Source organism: Pleurodeles waltl, chromosome 4_2 (genome assembly GCF_031143425.1).
Source record: "Pleurodeles waltl isolate 20211129_DDA chromosome 4_2, aPleWal1.hap1.20221129, whole genome shotgun sequence".
In the NCBI taxonomy this organism is placed as follows: domain Eukaryota; kingdom Metazoa; phylum Chordata; class Amphibia; order Caudata; family Salamandridae; genus Pleurodeles; species Pleurodeles waltl.
Genome location: NC_090443.1, coordinates 128,532,388 through 128,554,964, shown reverse-complemented (window position 1 = coordinate 128,554,964; position 22,577 = coordinate 128,532,388). Strand labels below are relative to the sequence as shown.

Genomic DNA, 22,577 nt, shown 5'->3' with positions numbered 1-22,577 from the left:
ACAAGTGGGTGGGAATATTCAGTGTTTAAGACTATTGATGAGGATCCCCTGTAAGAGAATGGTCTGAACTGCTCTCTGCAGCCTTTCTTGGGAGCCATAAATACCTAGAGTAGATTCCTTTTCCTCTTTGAGATTAAGGAAGTGTTCTGTTGTTGGAGTAGCAACCTTACTTTCTTTCTTAACAAGCATTGCCAAAAACCAAATAAGTCTTGCTTATGCAAAAGCTATTAGCATTGTCTTAGCTATGTAGTAAACCAGTGTGGCTGCTGTTCAGCATGGCTAAAACTCAGTGCTGTGGCAGAGTTGCTGTGGCAAAGCATTGCCGGGGCAAACAGTGGTGTAGTGTTGTACACTGAAGTGGAGTAGCATGGAGTGCAGGGACAGAGTAGAGTAGAGTAGACACAAGTAGAGTGGAGCGATACAGAGTGGCATACAGTGTGATAGTTTGTTGTGGAGTAGAGTTTAGGGGTATGGAGTAAAGTTGCCGTACAACAGAGAGGCGTGGTAGAGTGGAGTGGCGTAGTGCATCAGAGTGGAGTGGCATAGAGGGAATGTCGTGGAGTAGCACAGAGTAGAGTGTGGTAGAGCAGAGGGGCACAGTGTCCGAGTGGAGTGACATACAGTAGAATGCTTGAGTGGAGTGGAAAGGCCTAGAGTGGAGTAAGGTGTTGTAGAATAAAGTGTCAGAGTGGAATGGAGTAAAGAGGATGAGAGTGGAGTGGCATAGACTGCCTTAGAGTGGAGTGTCATACAAAGACGTGTTCTAGAGTTAAATGTTTTAGAGTGAAGTAACGTACAATGGAGAGTGTTGTTGCATGTTACAGAGTGGCCTAAATTAGAGTTGAGTGAAGGACCGTGGAGTGCAGTAGCATGGCGTAGAGTGCCATGTCAGAGTGGAATACTGTGTTGTAGAATGGGCTGGTGCAAATTAGAGCATGCATGGTGTGGTTGTGCACTAGCATTACATACAACACATTTTCAATTGAGGTGACCATACATTTGCACATTCATTTTTACTGATCGAACCATATGATGCACAAAACGATGTGTGAAAATGGCACCACCTAGTGTATGTATCTGTTTTGAATATATTAAAATATTAGTTTCAGCCACACTTTAGAATTACAAAATTAGTGCTTTATTCCGAAATATTTGCACAGCTCAGTTGCAGACATTTTAAAGTTTGTTGTGTGTTAGAAACAAAATGTTCCCTTTCAAACTACCATATCCAGCAAGACTGCCACATATATCCTCTTACTTTCAAGGCGGCGAAAGAAAAGTACTTGAAAAGCTCCCTCAGAAGACAGAGCCTGCCATTTGACCTTTTTGAATAAATAGCACATATGACAAGAAAAGAACATAATTTAAAGGCCTGTTTACAGAAAACGAGCACTTGTGGAAGAATACAAGGAGCAATGGTAAACAGGCTATACTCCTCAGCAGGAATAAAGTCAAGCTTGACAGCCTAAGACAAAAAGCCAGTATACAGAAAGCAAGTAAATGTAAGTTACAAACCACAAAGCCAATGGTAAGCAATGGGTGGAGTGCATGCCCAGGGGAGCTTTCAGAACATCCCAAATAAGTATTTTCAAGCTGGGATTCAGCCTAAATACTGTAGCTGAAGTTTTGGTGCTGGCTTTTGAGGAACTGATGAGGATATTTGAACTTTGGGGTGTAGCACCTAAGAATGATCTTGAAGACTCTTGTTGAGGGTTGGTAATCTCCAAGTGTTTTGATGTGTTCACTCCCATTGGAGTGGCAAACACAATGGAAGGAGTGTAGCCTTTACGGTTGAGCTGAATTCAGGATTCTCCTGATGGAAAAGGAAGCTGCTATTGATGTTGCTATTGCTGCACTGTTCCCCAACCACATTTTCAAAAGTAACGGGTCTGTTGATGTTGTCCTTTGGATTGAGGCTAGAAGGATCTTTGAAGGGATTAAACCCTCTGTCTTTCAAGTACCTTGTGTGTCTGTGTCTGTTTAGGAAGCAACCAAGTCTCTTTCTCTCATCTAACTGTACTGCTTTCAGAGGTTCAGATTCCCTTTTCGGCCTCTCCATCTCATCAGTACGCTGTCCAAAGGGGGCTGTTTAAGTGAAGGGCTGAAATATTATTTTAATTTGGGCATCCAGCTTCAGAGGCTTTTTCAGTCTTTCGGCAGGTCGTCAGCAAAGGAGCGAGTGACTTATATAGCCCTTTGTCACATTGATCCTACAAGACTGAAGCACCTGCTGTTTAAGAATGCTATGCCTGCTGATCTGTAAACCTTCAACTGCATCAAATTTCTGCTTTCTCTCCCCAGCGGTATGTAGGTTTCCAGAGCAAAAGCAGTTCTTTTTCTTACAACCTAAAGTATCAGTGTACAGCCTAGACTCTTCCCTGAAGTAGACAGGGTCTAATTTCCAACACCTTGAAGTGGCTGACTTCATAATGGTTGGTGTGAGGAATCTCTCTTTCGCAGCATATATCAGAACCAATGGTAACTCCACTTTGAAGGAGGCTTTTGGCTGCTAAGTCTCCATTATAACTTAGACTGTTTGTTGGGTGGCCTGGCTTCTGGATGTTTAGCTTTGCCAACCTCTGGTCAGGATGTTTTAGAGAGTTGCAATGTCAACAATACAGATGCCATTGGAGAATTCACTTTGTACATGGTATAAGAATGGAAGGAATGGTTTCTTGACGAAGTTCGAGACTTGGAAAGAGTTTCCATCTTTTGCCCCTCTTTGGAGTAACCTGTGCAGCCTCACTGACCTGGTCAGTGAACTGCTCTGCCAAGGCGTAGCTCCACCAGTTAGTGAAGCCAATCTGTCTCTGAACTCTGATCCTGGTCAGTAGTCTGAGGGCCCTCCTCCACCCACAGGCTCTGCCTGCACCTCATCCATGGTGTCTAGTGGGAGAGCTCTGCTCTTCTGGGCTGCCCTCAGCCCCTTTTCTCTTTTCTCCATCCTCTCTCCTTGTTTTTCTCAGTGTGCTGTTTTTATTGTGCCTCTCGCTTTCTGTGCTTTCATCCTTCTTTTACCTTGTTTGTCTTGTTTTTACTATCATTCCTCTCATTCTCGCTTCTCTCTCTCCCCACCGCTGCTCCCCGCCCCCTTTTTTGCACCATTTCCCGCTCCAGCCTCCCAGCTGTCCTCTCCTCTCCTCTCCCCATCACTACTTAATGGCGGCTGCTCTGCAGCTGCGCCAAAAGGCGTGTCCAAAGCAAGCCCATCTACGCCTGTCTGCAACCGGACCGTGTCCAGCGCCAGGACCCCTGGACATCTCGCCCACCACTGCTACTCGTCACCAGCACTCATCGCACTCAACCCAGGACACGTCAACAACTGTAAGCAGGCATCACCAAGTAACACTAAGGGACCCTTCACCTGTCGCCACTGGAAATTCACCAGCCTCAGACACTAAGGCCCACCCCGAGGACCCACAAAGCAGAACACAACCTCAGATGTATCCTGATCAACACTCGCTCCATCCACAGGCACCCCATCGAACTTTGGAACCTCATCAACACCACATCCCCGGACATCGCCTTCCTCACAGAGACCTGGCTTAACCCCTCTTCGGCTCCAGACATCGCCATCCCAGATGGCTACAAGATCATCAGCAAAGACTGCATGAAATCCCCCGGGGGAGGCATCGCCATCATCCACAAAGAGTCCCTGCACCTCTCCACCAGCACCGAAAACTCCACAACCAACATGGAACTCCTCCATTTCCAGATTGGAACCAACCTTAACACCACTCTGTGGGCCACCCTCATCTACAGGGCACCCCCCCTTCATTCTATGACATCATCGCTGACCTCGCCACCAACCACACGCTTGCTTCCAAGGACTACATACTTCTTGGGGACCTAAACTTCCACCTGGAGAACCCCAATGACGACAACTCCACAACGCTGCTCAAAAACCTCGCCAACCTTGGACTCAAGCAACTCATCACCTCACCCACCCACTCCGCCGGACACGTACTCGACCCAATCTTCACCACTAGCAACCACATATCGATTAGCCACATCACCGAACTCCAATGGACTGACCACCACTGTATCCACTTTACCTTCAGCAAATCCCCAGACCGACATCTCGTTCAGCTACCTCCCAGCAGGAGCTGAAACAAGATTTCTAAGGACCAGATACTCACCAGCCTCAACAACTCACCCCACCAGACAACCTCCACACTAACACAGCTGCCCAGGACCTCATCAAGTGGATCTTAAACTACACCAAAACCTTAGCCCCCCCCATCAACAAAACCTCCAACAGACACATAATGAAAACCAATTGGTTCACCCCGCCCTCAAAGAGTCCAAACAAAACTGAAGACGCCTCAAAAGAAAATGGTGCACCGACAGGAACCCCGCCAACCACGATGCCTACAAAAAAAACCATAAACACATACCACCAACTTATCAGGACCACCAAGAGACACGCCTTCCAGGAACGCATGAATAACAAGCACACAACAACAAAGAACTCTTCGCGATCATCAGCGAGCTGAAGAAACCCAGAGCGAACTCTACGGATATCCTCCCCTCACAAGAACTCTGCAACAATCTCTCCACCTACTTCCACCGCAAGATGGCAGACATCTACGACAGCTTCCTGACTCAGGACCATCTCACGCCCACCACCGTCATATCCACCACCATAGCTCCTCCAGACCCCCACCACCTACTCTGCTGGGCCAACATCTCCGACGAAGAAACCCTCAACATCATGAACTCCATCCACTCTGACTCACCCTCCGATCCCTGCCCCACCACATCTTCAACAAAGCAAGCAGCACCATCGCACCCAAACTCCGCCAATCATTAACTGCTCCTTCGAAACCGCCACCTTCCCAGAAATCTGGAAACACGCCAAAATAAAGCCCTTACTGAAGAAACCCACCACAGACCCAGACGACCTCAAGAATTTCCAGTCCATCTCTCTACTTCCCTTCCTAGCTAAAGTCATTGAAAAGGCTGTCAACAGACAACTCACCAAACACATCGAACTCAACAACATCCAGGACCCCTCACAGTCAGGCTTACAGAGCAACCACAGCACCGAGATCGCCCTCCACGCCACCACAGACAACATTCGCATCCTCCTAGAAAGGGGTGAGACCGGGGCTCTCATCTTCCTCGACCTGTACGTCGCCTTCGACACCATCTCCCACCGCACTCTATGGACTCGTCTCCACGACACCAGTATCTGAGATAAGGCACTAGAATGGATCACCTCCTTCCTCACAGACAGAACCCAAAAAAGTCAGACTCCCCCTTTAACTCAGAGGCCACCAAGAACATCTGAGGCATCCTGCAAGGCTCCTCTCTGAGCCCCACTCTCTGCAACCTCTACATGGTCCCCACGAGCCACCATCGCCAGACACCACACACTCAACATCGTCTCATATGTCGATAACATTCAGCTAATCATCTCCCTCACCAACGACCCGCACACAGCCAAAGCCAACTTCCAAATGGAAGTCCTCGTCATCGGCAACAACTGCTCAGTGTGAGAAATCTCCTGGTGGGCTAATGCCCTAAGAAGCGCTCCAGCCCCTACCGACAACTCCCGCAACCTCTGCTCCATCCTGGACTCAGCACTCTCGATGAACCGTCAAGTCAGCGCAGTCTCCTCTGCCTGTTTCAACACCATACGCATGCTCCGGAAGATCTTCAAATGGATCCCAACCGAATCCAAAAGAACAGTCACCCAGGCCCTCGCCAGCAGCCGCCTGAACTACGGCAACTCACTCTACGCCGGAACCACCACCAAGGTACGGAAAAGAATGCAACGCATCCAGAACGCCTCCGCCCGTCTCATCAAGAACGGCCCAAAACACAGTCACATCTCCGCCCTACTAAGAGACCTGCAATGGCTCCCAATAGATAAGAGAATTACATTCACACTTCTCATGCATGCATACAAAGCCCTCCACGATGCCGGACCAGAATACCTCAACCAGAGATTCCACTTCTACACACCAGGCAACTCCGCTCTGCCGACCTCATCGCCGTCCCACACATCCGGAAGGCCTCAGCCTCACCACGCCGCCAAGACCTGGAACTCCCTTCCCATCCACCTCAGAAGATCTCCCACTCTATCGCAATTCAGAAAAGACCTCAAAACTTGTCTCTCCACCTGATCCCCTATGTTCATCGACAACCACTCACTTACTGCTGTCCTCGACCCCCCCGTCGCCTCGAGACCCTAGCGGGCGGGTGACTAGCCGCGCTTTACAAATTACTGATTGATTGCAGACTTCGGATTGGGAACTGGTGAATAAAGCTAGGGTGGTATTACTCTTCTGGAAGACACTGAAAAATGCCTTCGTACCATCAATGGACCTTGTCGAAGAACTGCACATAGTGAAGCAGCTAGTTTTGATTGGCTATGGTGGGAAATCCAATGGTACAAGGGGTGGCAGAACAGGATGCTCTAGTGGTGTATATATATATTCCAAGTATTAGAAAGGGCAATGGGATCTCCGCTAGATGAGTCATGTTTACCTTCAGAATATTCTCAACAGCAACCTAGATGCAATCAGCATAGAAGTCGATTTTCTCAATGGTGATGAATAGTGTCTTTTCTGCAACTCTGCTGCCAAGATTCACAGTGGCAAAGGACAAATTGTCAGTGAAGGCTTGGATGTTGCAACAGTTGACATCAGTTGGGGTAGTGGCAAAGGTAGTGTTCAGTAGCTTTGGTCAGATCGTTGCAGATCTCAACTGGTGCTCATGGAGAGGGGGATAATGCCTGGAATAATTGTGATGTGTCTTCTGCATTTTCCCTCTCTAGATATGCCTTGTGGGAGTCTTTTTTTTTATGAAAACACAGTCTCAGAGGAAATCCCCTATCTAAATTACTTTCCTCTGCTTTGTCTTTCCTCCTGTGCCCAGAGGGCCTGTAGCTTCCCATTTGAGGTAAACCCCTTGCAGTCCTTCTGGACTCTAGGTCGATTTGTTTTTACTGAACTCGCATAGTTTAACAGCATGAGTGAAAGCTAGCCAGACCACACTTACTGAGTGAGGTCTGAGGAAGTGTTCTTTTTCTCACTGGAGTGGCATTTTACAGAGAGAGGTGACATTATGTGAGATGCATTTCTTTCACAAATGAAGGAAAAGTGTTCACAAACGTGTAAAGCATTTTTGTAACCGGAAGAGAGAACTGCAGAAATAAACGAGTGAATAACTAAATGTTCTGAGATCCTCTCAGCAAGAGCCAGAAAAAAGAAGGCTGTGAGACAAACTGCCAGTACAGTGCAAGCTAGGAGATGGTAACTACTAACTTAATAAAGAAGAGTGTATGCTATTTGCAGCTTGTGCACTTTTGACCAGACGGGCACCTTTTCCTTCATTTTTCTCTTTAATTAAGTGAAGGTTAGAAGATATTTTGTATATAGTAGCATAATTCTTTCAGCTTGATGCTGCAATAAGGTTTTAATACCTTAAAAAGGAATTTTTTTATATAAGAAAAAGAGGAGTAAAGGGTAGCCTGTCTAATTTGTCACTGAGGTATCACCAGACTGTGGAGCATGAAAGTGTCGACCTCCAACTTAAGATTGATTCTGTTCTATCAGAATAAAGTGTTGGGAGTCCCTGCATGTGGGCAGGATTATTCTATGTTTAGGACTGTCGGTGAGGATCCTACAATGCAGAACATGGGCTCCTTTTCATTATTAAACGTATAGATTTTTCACTAGATTTTTATTTTTCTTCAACTGCAACAAGTAGTTCAGTAACATCTTGATAATTTAACATGCAGTAAAAAGTAGGCCTCTGTTATAGCTGCAGAGATGACTTGAAAAAATGTTTTAATGCATTGTCTCTGCCTTCATATTCGGTTATACAAAGGCAGACACAGCTGGGTTTTAAAGATGTGATTTGCGAGGCGTGAGTTGCTCAAAAGCACTGCATGTATATAGTATAGGACCGATCTAGAGGCATTACCAGTAGATATTAATTGCTACATATTGCAAAAAGGATACACATTTTCACTTTGAATCACAGTTGAGGTGGTGTTCACTTCCACTTTACTTACTCCTTTACAACACTTGCCCCAATGTGGAAGCTTTTCCATTAATAAACCATACATTAGGTTTTGAACAACTTGTAAAGTTTAATATTGTGTGTTTTGCCTTTGTATCAGAATCCTCTTTGACTTCATCACACAGCTATGTATACAAGGAATAAAACAAGCAAAATTATTTGTCCTTTGTTATCATACCTGATGGCAGCGCTCACACTCGTAGGGCTTTTCACCGCTGTGCACACGCTTGTGCCTATCTAGGTGATACTTCTGAATAAACCGCATGTTGCACACATCACACTCAAAAGGCTTTTCTCCTGTTGAGGGGCAGAAAAGCAAGGTTTGAGACTCAGCCTTAACCCCTTTTTTATCTAGCAAATCTGATACCCTGTCACTTTAATTTCGTAGACTAATACCAATATGCTGGCATACAATGATGCCATGCTCGTGGAGAGTCACTACCATTTCAATCACTCGGACATTCAGACAATGACGGATAATAAGGCTCATACTAGATTACCCTATTACTTTCTTTGCTTCCAAAAACATATATCCTGTTTATGCCACAATCTAGGCATTCAACTGTTATGCTCCATCTCATCCCAGTAACTCAAACTTCTATCATTAATTTCAGTTTCTTTGAGCAGATGCTTTGTACTACAGGTTTCTCTGAATTTAGTAAGAAACATTCCATTTAACTGTACCATATCCAGCTATTCACATTTTGTAATTCAGAACACTGTAAGAAAGAGCATTTAATTGTTATTTATACTTCATTCTCCATAGTAACAAAGATAATTTGGAGGTTTCACTTCAGATGTCATTACAGTGACTATATTTAAAATAAGACATCAGTAAGGTAAATAAGGCAAAAAAGGGCGCTTAGACATTATACAACTTGAAACCCCCAATCATCATGCCAGCTGAATTATGAACAGACTATTTCTGTTTTTTTTCTCACTTCTATTAAACAGTTACCCATTACACCTTTCTGCATTCATTAATCTTTGGTCAGTCTTCTGCAACACAAAAATCTACCCTCGGTGATAGTTCTCATAACCCCTCAAAGAACAAATCTAACATCTTTACCTGCATGCTTATTTGTCACATTGGATATACATACATCAACCGAACACCATAAAAAATTACATTTTTACATTTCAGCAAAATAAACATGAAATAATTTGATAAAACATTACAGTATAACATAATAATTGTTTCATTACTATTTACCCACAAAAGCATACACTTTGAGTGCAGATGGTCTAGTCTCAGAGCTCTAGATATTACATGCCAAGGTGAATCTAAACATTTTGAAATAGCAAATATCAAATGTGGGAAAGTGACAAAATAAAATGTTCTCAGTGCTTCCTTAAAATGTCTTATTCCTAAAGCAGAGAAGATTAGTGATACCCACATTGCTCTCTGCCTTACATTAGCGGGGCAGAAAAATACCATGTGATCCTCACGTTCTTCAATTAGAAGATATATAGAACAGCACTTCCTATAGTGACCAACTACAACTAAAATAAGATAACGGAAGAGATCTCTATCTCAGTTTAACATATAAACACCTAGAAGATGGAGAACTGATGTAATTAAGGAACTGTTCAAATCTAAATTCACATTTAAGTGCCACAATGTGCTGAACCGACTGCCCAAGGCGGAGGATGATTGCAGATTCTCCCAGTCTTGCTGTCAGAACCTTCCTTTCCCAATATTAGGTGCAATCTGATCAATACAACGGGTGTCATACCAGTGTTCACTCAAACCAAGAACAATCAACGATGCTTTAATGTATCTTAGTCAAGCGATTTTGAGTACTTGTGGGCTTTAAATATGTCACCACAGGCGTTTCTAAAAAGTTCCAGCTCATCAATGGACCATATGAAAAGGCAGAATCAATAATCAATTTCAATGCTAGATCCAAGCTTAGTGGCAGTAACAAGATTGTAAGATCTTTTATGAGGCCCCACATGAGCAAAGTTACTTGTAATGTGCCAAGAGCACCAATATTAAAAATGTCTGCAAAGCTATGAACAATACAAAATAAAGTTTTGAACAATATAAAGAAGCGCTAAATTGTTGTGCTCTATAGATTTCAAGGGCAGTGGAGAATTGATAGAATACTGTACATGTGGCAAACTAAAGTACTGAATATGCCCTATGGTTCAGCAGAATAATACTCTTCGAGATCTGCAGCGACCACGAGGGGAAGTTGCATAACCCAACATCACGGAAGTCGAATAACACCCATCTCTCCAAAGCAGTGCATCCCAATGTAAATTTGCCCCTGAATTTCTTGTGAGGATTGATCACCACAATTTTTTTTTTAAAGTACATCTCTAGATGATGGGTGCTATAAAATGAAAAATCTACAAAAATATAAAACAAGGGGCGACTGTAAAGAGGGTGAGGTGTTGCCTCTGGCGTGTTTGTACTTCCCTGTCGCCTGAGCCACACCACACACAAAGGAACAAGGGGTTACCGCAGGAATGGTGAGTCTGCACAGCCAGTGTGCTTGTTGCTCCCCTGAGCCCGAGCCTTGATCCTCAGAACAAGGTGCAGCATAATCAAAATGGCAATCAGCGGGTGAAGTGGCGCTAAGAGAGCCCCGGTGAGGCAGAATTTAGCATCCAGCCACTGGGATCTGCTAGGATCTGCCACCTGTAGTGGCACAAGAGGTTGAGGCGGCGCCTCTAATGGGCTCGTGCCCCCGTTCCTCCTGAGTCCTTGTACCACCTGAGTAAGGTGGTGCAACCAAAATTACCAGCGAGGGAGCTCAGTGAGGCGAGGCGGTACAAAGTAATATTCTCTGACCCAGTAAACGGGTCTGGTTGCTTCCCCAGCGTTTCCGTGCCTCTCCACCACTTGTGTTATCAGGACTACAGGACTGTAGGACTGCTGGTGTGAGGAAGGAAAAGTAGTCCAGTATTAGTGTCAACTGTTAAAATCCTAAATATCACCCAAGCACCCGAGAATGAGATCAGGAAGACCAAGAGGCAAAGCTCCATCTTCCAACAAGAGAAAACGAGAGCCAGTTCCAAGTGAAGCAGCATCAAAAAGAACAAACAGTGCAACCAGGGAAAATAGTACAATAACTAGGTGCTCATCTCCAGACTATTGCAAAATGTATGTACATATTTGTGTATGTATGTACATATGTGTGTGCATATGTGTGTATTCATGTGTGTGTGTGTGTGTATATATGGAAAATGTCACTTACCCAGTGTACATCTGTTCGTGGCATTAGTCGCTGCAGATTCACATGCTGTGCACAGTCCGCCGTCTGGTGTTGGGCTCGGAGTGTTACAAGTTGTTTTTCTTCGAAGAAGTCTTTTCGAGTCACGAGACCGAGGGACTCCTCCCACTTCGGTTCCATTGCGCATGGGCGTCGACTCCATCTTAGATTGTTTTCCCCGCAGAGGGTGAGGTAGGAGTTGTGTATGCTAATAATAGTGCCCATGGCAATGGAATGAATACGTATGTACAAAATGAAGGTTTAATGTAATATATTTACAAATGTACAAATGTTCAAGATGTACTTCCAAACGGCTACAGGCTTCCGGGGAGGCGGGTGGGCGCATGTGAATCTGCAGCGACTAATGCCACGAACAGATGTACACTGGGTAAGTGACATTTTCCGTTCGGTGGCATGTGTAGCTGCAGATACACATGCTGTGCATAGACTAGTAAGCAGTTATCTCCCCAAAAGCGGTGGTTCAGCCTGTAGGAGTGGAAGTAGTTTGAAATAAAGTTCTTACTACAGCTTGACCTACTGTGGCTTGCTGTACAGATAACACATCTACACAGTAGTGCTTAGTAAATGTATGAGGCGTAGACCATGTTGCTGCCTTACATATTTCGTTCATTGGAATATTTCCTAGAAAGGCCATGGTAGCACCTTTCTTTCTGGTTGAGTGCGCCTTTGGTGTAATAGGCAGCTCTCTCTTTGCTTTAAGATAGCAGGTTTGGATGCACCTAACTATCCATCTGGCAATACCTTGTTTTGAAATTGGATTTCCTGTATGAGATTTTTGAAAGGCAATAAATAGTTGTTTTGTCTTCCTAATTAGTTTCGTTCTGTCAATGTAGTACATTAGTGCTCTCTTGTTGTCTAATGTATGTAGTGCTCTTTCAGCTATTGAACCTGGCTGTGGGAAGAACACTGGTAATTCTACTGTTTGATTTAAGTGGAACGGTGAGATAACCTTTGGTAAGAATTTTGGATTTGTTCTTTGAACTACCTTATTCTTGTGTATTTGAATAAATGGTTCTTGTATGGTAAACGCCTGAATTTCACTTACTCTTCTTAGAGATGTGATGGCAATGAGAAATGCAACTTTCCACGTTAAGTATTGCATTTCACAAGAATGCATGGGTTCGAAAGGTGGACCCATGAGCCTTGTTAAGACAATGTTGAGGTTCCATGAAGGAACAGGTGGTGTCCTTGGTGGTATAATTCTCTTTAGGCCTTCCATAAACGCTTTATTGACAGGTATTCTAAATAGGGAAGTTGAATGAGTAATCTGCAGGTAAGCAGATATTGCGGTGAGATGTATCTTTATGGAAGAGAAAGCTAGATTGGATTTTTGCAAATGTAGTAAATATCCTACTACATCTTTTGGAGATGCATGCAATGGTTGAATTTGATTATTATGGCAGTAACAAACAAATCTTTTCCATTTACTTGCATAGCAGTGTCTAGTGGAAGGTTTTCTAGCTTGTTTTATGACCTCCATACACTCTTGTGTGAGGTCTAAGTGTCCAAATTCTAGGATTTCAGGAGCCAAATTGCTAGATTCAGCGATGCTGGGTTTGGATGCCTGATCTGTTGTTTGTGTTGTGTTAACAGATCTGGTCTGTTGGGTAGTTTGACATGAGGTACTACTGACAGGTCTAGTAGTGTCGTATACCAAGGTTGTCTTGCCCAAGTTGGTGCTATTAGTATGAGTTTGAGTTTGTTTTGACTCAATCTGTTTACTAGATATGGAAGGAGAGGGAGAGGGGGAAAAGCGTACGCAAATATCCCTGACCAATTCATCCATAGAGCATTGCCTTGGGATTGCTGGTGTGGGTACCTGGATGCGAAGTTTTGGCATTTTGCGTTTTCTTTTGTTGCAAATAGATCTATTTGAGGTGTTCCCCAAATCTGAAAGTAAGTGTCCAGTATTTGGGGGTGAATTTCCCATTCGTGGACTTGTTGGTGATCCCGAGAGAGATTGTCTGCTAGCTGGTTCTGGATCCCTGGAATAAATTGTGCTATTAGGCGAATGTGGTTGTGAATTGCCCAATGCCATATTTTTTGTGTTCGGAGACACAACTGTGTCGAGTGTGTCCCCCCCTGTTTGTTTAAATAATACATGGTCGTCATGTTGTCTGTTTTGACAAGAATGTATTTGTGGGTTATCATGGGTTGGAATGCTTTCAACGCTAGAAATACTGCTAACAGTTCTAAGTGATTTATGTGAAACTTTCTTTGATGTATGTCCCATTGTCCTTGGATGCTGTGTTGATTGAGGTGTGCTCCCCACCCTGTCATGGAAGCATCCGTTGTTATAATGTATTTTGGCACTGGGTCTTGGAAAGGCCGCCCTTTGTTTAAATTTGTACTGTTCCACCATAGAAGCGAGATGTATGTTTGGCGGTCTATCAACACCAGATCTAGAAGTTGACCCTGTGCATGTGACCATTGTGATGCTAGGCATTGTTGTAAGGGCCGCATGTGCAATCTTGCGTTTGGGACAATGGCTATGCATGAGGACATCATGCCTAGGAGTTTTAATACCATTTTTGCATGTATCTTTTGTGTTGGATACATGGCCTGTATCACCTTGTGAAATGTTTGAACCCTTTGTGGACTTGGAGTGGCTATCCCTTCTGTTGTGTTGATTGTCGCTCCTAAGTATTGCTGTGTTTGGCACGGCAAAAGCTGTGACTTTGCATAGTTGATGGAGAAACCCAGCCTGTGAAGGGTCTGTATGACATACTTTGTGTGACGTGAACATCTTGTTAGCGTGTTTGTCTTGATTAACCAGTCGTCTAAGTAAGGGAACACGTGTATTTGCTGCCTTCTGATATGTGCAGCTACTACTGCTAGGCATTTTGTAAAGACTCTTGGCGCAGTTGTTATTCCGAATGGTAACACCTTGAATTGGTAATGTATTCCTTTGAATACGAACCTTAGGTATTTCCTGTGTGAAGGATGTATTGGTATGTAGAAATACGCATCCTTTAGGTCTAATGTTGTCATGTAGTCCTGCTGTTTGAGCAGTGGGATTACATCTTGTAATGTGACCATGTGAAAGTGGTCTGACTTGATGTAGGTATTTAGTATTCTGAGATCTAGTATTGGTCTCAGAGTTTTGTCCTTCTTTGGTATTAGAAAGTACAGTGAGTAAACCCCTGTGTTTTTCTGTGGGCTTGGTACTAGTTCTATTGCGTCCTTTTGTAGTAATGCTTGAACTTCTAGTCCTAGAAGATCTATATGCTGTTTTGACATATTGTGTGTTTTCGGTGGGACGTTTGGAGGGAATGTGTGAAATTCTATGCAATAACCATGTTGGATAATTGGTAAGACCCAAGTGTCTGTCGTTATTTCTTCCCAAGATTTGTAGAATTGGCTTAGTCTTCCCCCCACTGGTGTTGTGTGATGGGGTTGTGTGACTTGTGAGTCACTGTTTATTTTGAGGGGTTTTGGGACCTTGAAATTTTCCCCGACTTCTTGGGAATTGGCCTCCTCTATATTGCCCCCGAAAACCTCCCCTTTGAAATTGACCCTGGTAGGTAGGTGGTCTTGTTTGTGAAGTGTTGGTTTCTGTGGGTTGACCCCGAAACCCTCCCCTAAAAGGTGTCCTCCAAAATGTGCCTCTGGTCTGCGGGGAGTAGAGTGCGCCCATGGCTTTGGCTGTATCGGTGTCCTTTTTTAGTTTTTCAATGGCAGTGTCCACCTCCGGCCCAAACAATTGCTGTTCATTAAACGGCATATTGAGCACAGCCTGTTGGATTTCAGGTTTGAACCCAGATGTGCGCAGCCATGCGTGCCTCCTTATTGTGACTGCAGTGTTTATTGTCCTTGCAGCTGTATCTGCTGCATCCATGGAAGACCGTATCTGATTGTTCGAGATACTTTGTCCCTCTTCCACCACCTGTTGCGCTCGTTTTTGGAACTCTTTGGGTAGGTGTTCGATGAGATGTTGCATTTCATCCCAATGAGCCCTGTCGTATCTCGCTAAGAGTGCCTGCGAATTGGCGATACGCCACTGATTTGCTGCTTGTGCTGCAACCCTTTTTCCCGCTGCATCAAATTTGCGGCTCTCCTTGTCCGGAGGTGGTGCGTCGCCTGATGTATGCGAGTTGGCTCTCTTACGAGCTGCCCCCACAACTACAGAGTCCGGTGTCAGCTGTGTTGTAATAAATATAGGGTCTGTTGGTGGTGCCTTATATTTTTTCTCCACCCTTGGAGTTATGGCTCTGCCTTTAACTGGCTCCTGAAATATTTGTTTCGTGTGCCTTAGCATTCCTGGGAGCATGGGAAGGCTTTGGTAATGGCTATGGGTGGAGGACAGGGTGTTAAAGAGGAAGTCGTCCTCGATCGGTTCTGAATGTAGTGATACATTATGGAATTCGGCTGCCCTAGCGACCACCTGTGCATATGATGTACTGTCCTCAGGTGGTGACGGTTTAGTTGGGTACGACTCTGGGCTATTGTCCGATACTGGAGCGTCGTAGAGGTCCCATGCATCTGGATCATCCTGGCTCATTGTGGTATGAGCTGGTGAGTGTGGAGTTTGTGCCGGTGATGCATGAGTTGATGGTGGTGGAGAGGGTGGTGGAGTTACCTTCTTTACCACCTTTGCTTGTGGTTGCTTGTCTCCTTGTTGGAAGTCAAGCTTCCTTTTCCTTTTGAGTGGGGGAAGAGTGCTGATCTTCCCTGTATCTTTTTGAATAAAGAGCCGCTTTTGCGTGTGATCTGGCTCTATTGTTTGTAATTCCTCCTCAAATCTGTGTTTTTTCAGTTGAGAGGACAGTCCTTGTTCCTCTGAGTAGGAACCAGTTTTCGGTTCGGCTGCCGGATGTTTCGGCACCAAAACCGTGTCTCTTGATTTTTTCGGCTCCGACAAGATCTTTTTTCTTTTCGGCGTCGTGCCCTCTCGGTGCCAACCAACTTCGGTGCCGCTGTCTCGGTGCCAAATTTTTTCTGCGCCACACTCTCGGTCCCGAGATTGCTGTGTGCCTGTATCTCGACCGGAGTAGGATGACTTCGACACCAGCTCGCCCTTTTTTTGGTGCCGATGGACGGTCACCTACTTTTCGGGTTAAGCCATGGCCTGTTGGCGGTGGCGTCCCCTGGGCTTTGTCAGTCTTTTCGTGAGCTTTTTGTTTCGACGTCTTACTCACGGTTGGCGTTTCTTCGACGTCGAATTCTTCGGAATCCGACTCGTGGATGGAGAAAGTTTCTTCTTCCTCCTCCTCGAACCGTTGTTGTCCTGTCGGCGTGGACGCCATCTGCAACCTCCTGGCTCTTCGGTCTCTGAGCGTTTTTCTCGACCGAAGCGCGCGACAGGCTTCGCACGTATCTTCCTTGTGCTCGGGGGACAGGCACAAGTTACAGACCAAATGTTGATCCGTATAAGGATATTTATTATGGCATTTAGGACAGAATCGGAACGGGGTCCGTTCCATCAGTCTCGAAGTTGCACGCGGTCGGGCCGACCAGGCCCCGACGGGGGATCGAAATTACCCCGAAGGGCTACCGGAGCTCTTCAAGATTCGGTGTCGATTTGTTCTAACTAACCCGATACCGAACTAAACAATACAGACGAATTTTTCCGAGATTCTGACTAACTTTCCGACCCGAAACACGGAGCGAAAAGGAACACGTCCGAACCCGATGGCGGAAAAAAAACAATCTAAGATGGAGTCGACGCCCATGCGCAATGGAACCGAAGTGGGAGGAGTCCCTCGGTCTCGTGACTCGAAAAGACTTCTTCGAAGAAAAACAACTTGTAACACTCCGAGCCCAACACCAGACGGCGGACTGTGCACAGCATGTGTATCTGCAGCTACACATGCCACCGAACATATATATATATATATATATATATATATATATATATATATATATACATGGAAAATGTCACTTACCCAGTGTACATCTGTTCGTGGCATGAGACGCTGCAGATTCACCTGCTTTGCACATCCGGCCATCTAGTGTTGGGCTCGGAGTGTTACAAGTTGTTTTTCATCGAAGAAGTCTTTCGAGTCACGAGATCGAGGGACTCCTCCCCTTTCGGCTCCATTGCGCATGGGCGTGGACTCCATCTTAGATTGTTTTCCCCGCAGAGGGTGAGGTAGGAGTTGTGTATCATAGTAATAGTGCCCATGCAATGGAGTAAACATTTATGTACATAATGTAGTTTAAAGTGATATATTTACAAATTTACAAATGTTCAAGATCAACTTCGAAACGGCTCCCAGGAAGGCGGGTGGGCGCATGTGAATCTGCAGCGTCTCATGCCACGAACAGATGTACACTGGGTAAGTGACATTTTCCGTTCGATGGCATGTGTAGCTGCAGATACACATGCTTTGCATAGACTAGTAAGCAGTTATTTCCCCAAAAGCGGTGGTTCAGCCTGTAGGAGTTGAAGTTGTTAGAAACAAAGTTCGCAGTACTGCTTGTCCTACTGTTGCTTGTTGTGCTGTTAACACATCCACGCAGTAGTGCTTGGTAAACGTATGAGGCGTAGACCATGTGGCTCCCTTACATATTTCAGTCATTGGAATGTTTCCTAGAAAGGCCATGGTAGCACCTTTCTTTCTAGTTGAGTGTGCCCTCGGTGTAATAGGCAGTTCTCTTTTTGCTTTGAGATAACAGGTTTGAATGCATTTAACTATTCATCTAGCAATGCCTTGTTTGGAAATTGGATATCCTGTATGAGGTTTTTGGAAAGCAACAAATAATTGTTTTGTTTTCCGAATTTGTTTTGTTCTGTCAATGTAGTACATTAACGCTCTTTTGATGTCTAATGTATGTAGTGCTCTCTCAGCTACAGAATCTGGCTGTGGGAAGAACACTGGTAGTTCTACTGTTTGATTCAAGTGGAACGGTGATATGACTTTTGGTAAAAAAATTGGATTTGTCAGTAGAACTACTTTATGCTTGTGTATTTGAATAAATGGTTCTTGTATGGTAAATGCTTGGATTTCACTGACTCTTCTTAAAGACGTGATGGCAATTAGAAATACAACTTTCCATGTTAAATATTGCATTTCACATGAGCGCATGGGCTCAAAAGGTGGCCCCATGAGTCGTGTTAAGACAATGTTGAGGTTCCATGAAGGAACTGGTGGTGTTCTTGGTGGTATAATTCTTTTTAGGCCTTCCATAAAGGCTTTTATGACTGGTATCCTAAACAGTGAAGTTGAGTGGGTAATTTGTAGGTAAGCTGAAATTGCGGTAAGATGTATCTTAATGGATGAGAAAGCTAGTTTAGACTTTTGCAAGTGTAGTAAGTAGCTTACGATGTGTTTAGCAGATGCGTGTAAGGGTTGAATTTGATTATTATGGCAATAATAAACAAACCTTTTCCACTTATTTGCATAGCAATGTCTAGTGGTTGGTTTTCTAGCTTGTTTTATGACTTCCATACATTCCTGTGTAAGGTCCAAGTGTCCGAACTCTAAGACCTCAGGAGCCAAATTGCTAGATTCAGCGATGCTGGATTGGGGTGTCTGATCTGTTGATTGTGTTGAGTTAACAGATCTGGTCTGTTTGGTAGTTTGATATGAGGCACTACTGAGAGGTCTAGTAGTGTTGTGTACCAAGGTTGTCTTGCCCAAGTTGGTGCTATGAGTATGAGTTTGAGTTTGTCTTGACTCAACTTGTTTACTAGATATGGAAGGAGTGGGAGAGGGGGAAAAGCGTATGCAAATATCCCGGACCAACTAATCCATAACGCATTGCCCAGAGACTGATCTTGTGGGTACCTGGATGCGAACTTTTAGCATTTTGCGTTTTCTTTTGTTGCAAACAGGTCTATTTGTGGTGTTCCCCAATTTTGGAAGTAGGTGTGTAGTACTTGGGGGTGAATCTCCCATTCGTGTATCTGTTGGTGATCCCGAGAGAGATTGTCTGCTAATTGATTCTGAATCCCTGGAAGGAACTGTGCTATTAGGCGAATGTGGTTGTGTATCGCCCAATGCCATATTTTCTGTTTCAGGAGACACAACTGTGTTGAGTGTGTTCCTCCCTGTTTGTTTAGGTAATACATTGTTGTCATGTTGTCTGTTTTGACAAGAATGTGTTTTGGGCTTATCATTGGTTGAAATGCTTTTAACACTAGAAATACTGCCAATAGTTCTAAGTGATTTATGTGAAACTGTTTTTGCCGAGAGTCCCATTGTCCCTGAATGCTGTGTTGATTGAGGTGTGCTCCCCACCCTATCATGGAGGCATCTGTAGTTATTACGTATTGAGGCACTGGGTCTTGAAAAGGCCGCCCTTGGTTTAAATTTATATTGTTCCACCATTGAAGCGAGGTGTATGTTTGGCGGTCTATCAACACTAGATCTAGAAGTTGACCCTGTGCTTGTGACCCATTGTGATGCTAGGCACCGTTGTAAGGGCCGCATGTGCAATCTTGCGTTTGGGACAATGGCTATGCATGAGGACATCATGCCTAGGAGTTTCATTACTATTTTGACTTGTATTCTTTGGTTTGGATACATGACTTGTATTACATTGTGAAATGCTTGTACTCTTTGTGGACTTGGAGTGGCAATCGCTTTTGCTGTGTCGATTGTTGCCCCTAAGTATTGCTGTGTCTGACACGGCTGAAGGTGTGACTTTGTGTAGTTGATTGAGAAACCTAGTTTGTGTAGGGTTTGTATGACGTACTTTGTGCGTTGTAAACACCGTTCTAGTGTGTTGGTTTTGATTAACCAATCGTCTAGGTACGGGAACACATGTATTTGCTGCCTTCTGATATGCGCAGCTACTACTGCCAGGCATTTTGTAAAAACTCTTGGCGCAGTTGTTATTCCGAATGGCAACACCCTGAATTGGTAATGTACCCCTTGGAATACAAATCTTAGGTACTTCCTGTGTGAAGGATGTATTGGTATATGGAAATGTGCATCCTTTAGGTCTAGTGTTGTCATGTAGTCTTGTTGTTTGAGCAGTGGGATTACGTCTTGTAATGTCACCATATGAAAGTGGTCTGATTTGATGTAGGTATTTAATGTTCTGAGATCTAGTATGGGTCTCAGTGTTTTGTCCTTTTTGGGTATGAGAAAGTACAGAGAGTAAACTCCTGTTCCTTTCTGCTGAATTGGTACTAATTCTATTGCTCCTTTATGTAGCAATGCCTGGACCTCTAGTCCTAGAAGATCCATGTGTTGTTTTGACATATTGTGTGTTTTCGATGCAACGTTTGGAGGGAATGTGAGAAATTCTATGCAATAACCATGCTGGATAATTGCCAGTACCCAAGTGTCTGTTGTTATCTCCTCCCAATGTTTGTAAAATTTGCTTAGTCTCCCCCCCACAGGTGTTATGTGTTGGGGATTTGTGACTTGGAAGTCACTGCTTGTTTTGAGGAGTTTTGGGGCTTTGGAACTTCCCTCTATTCTTTTGGAATTGTCCCCCTCTATATTGCCCCCGAAAACGTCCCCGCTGATATTGAGTTTGATAAGTGGGCCTTGTTTGTGAGGTTGTGGGTTCTGTAGCTTGTCCTCGAAACCCCCCTCTAAACTGTGTTTTGCGAAATGTGCCTCTGCTCTGTGGAGAGTAGAGTGCGCCCATGGCTTTGGCCGTATCAGTGTCTTTTTTACGTTTTTCTATAGCAGTGTCCACCTCCGGCCCAAACAACTGCTGTCCATTAAAAGGCATATTCAGCACGGCTTGTTGTATTTCCGGCTTGAATCCTGACGTACGCAACCATGCATGTCTCCTTATTGTTACTGCAGTATTTACTGTCCTTGCAACTGTATCTGCTGCATCCATTGCTGACCGTATCTGATTATTTGACATACTTTGTCCTTCCTCTACCACTTGTTGTGCCCTTTTCTGGAACTCTTTGGGTAAGTGTTCTATGAAATGCTGCATTTCGTCCCAATGAGCCCTATCATATCTTGCCAGAAGTGCTTGTGAGTTGGCAATGCGCCATTGGTTTTCTGCTTGTGCTGCAACCCTTTTCCCTGCAGCGTCAAATTTGCAACTCTCTTTGTCTGGAGGTGGTGCGTCTCCAGAGGTGTGAGAGTTTGCTCTCTTGCGAGCTGCCCCTACTACCACAGAGTCTGGTGTTAATTGCTGCGTGATATACACAGGGTCTGTAGGCGGTGGCTTGTACTTTTTCTCCACCCTTGGAGTTATGGCCCTGCCCTTCACAGGCTCCTGAAACACCTGTTTGGAGTGTTTTAGCATTCCAGGTAGTATAGGGAAGCTCTGGTATTGGCTATGAGTGGAGGATAGTGTATTAAACAAAAAGTCATCCTCAATCGGTTCTGCATGCAAGGTGACATTATGAAAAGCCGCTGCCCTTGAGACCACCTGCGTGTAGGATGTACTGTCCTCAGGTGGGGACGGTCTCGCTGGGTAACAGTCTGGGCTGTTATCCGATACTGGCGCATCAAAGGTCCCATGCGTCGGGATCGTCCTGACTCATTGCAGTATGAGTTGGGGATTGCATCAGTGGTGGAGTGACTACCGGTGATGTGTGCATTGATGGTGGTGGAGATGGTGGCGGAGTGGTCTGTCTTGCCACTTTTGCCTGTGGCTGCTTGTCCTTTTCTTGAAAGGCAAGTCTTCTTTTCATTTTAATTGGGGGAAGAGTGCTTATCTTCCCTGTGTCCTATTGAATGTGGAGCCTCCTTTGAGTGTAATCTGGCTCCATTGATTCTAGTTTTTGTCCGAACTTATGTCCTTGCATTTGGGAGGACAATCCCTGTTCCTCTGTATAGGAACCTGATTTCGGTTCCGAGGCTGGATGTTTCAGAAATGGAAACCTTTTCGGTAGCCTTTTTCGGCTCCGACGACACTTTCTTTATTTTCGGCGTTGTGGTCTCTCGGTGCCGAACCATTTCGGTGCCGCTGTCTCGGTGCCGAACTTGCTCGGAGCCGCTGTCTCGGGCTCGAGATTGCTGTGTGCCGGTATCTCGACCGGAGTCGGATGACTTCGACACAAGCGTGCCCTTTTTCGGTGCCGATCATCGGTCACCTATTTTATGGGTTAAGCCATGGCCTGTTGGCGGTGGCGTCCCCTGGGCTTTTGTGGTCTTCTCGTGAGTTATGTTTCAAAGTCTTACTCGCGGTTTTAGGCTTTTCTTCTGGATCGAGCTCGTCCGAGTCAGACTCTTAGATGGAGAAGGTTTTTTCTTCCTCCTCCAAATGCCTTTGTCCTGTCGGCGCCGACGCCATTTGCAGTCTTCTCGCTCTTCGGTCTCTTAATGTTTTCCTTGACCGAAACGCTCGACAGGCTTCACAAGTATCTTCTTTGTGTTCTGGAGACAAACACAAGTTACAGACCAGGTGCTGATCTGTATACGGATACTTGTTGTG

The 22,577-nt window shown here is 44.8% G+C and overlaps 1 protein-coding gene across 3 annotated transcripts in view; it reads right to left on the bottom strand.

Annotated features, from left to right (window-relative positions):
• ZNF740 (zinc finger protein 740) overlaps positions 1-22,577 on the bottom strand; it is a 276,391-nt gene that overhangs the window by 41,437 nt on the left and 212,377 nt on the right. For all 3 annotated transcript variants that reach the window (XM_069230942.1, XM_069230941.1, XM_069230943.1), the window contains exon 6: positions 8,213-8,331. In XM_069230942.1, the coding sequence (XP_069087043.1) occupies positions 8,213-8,331 (119 nt within the window). The remainder of the gene's footprint in view (positions 1-8,212; positions 8,332-22,577) is intronic.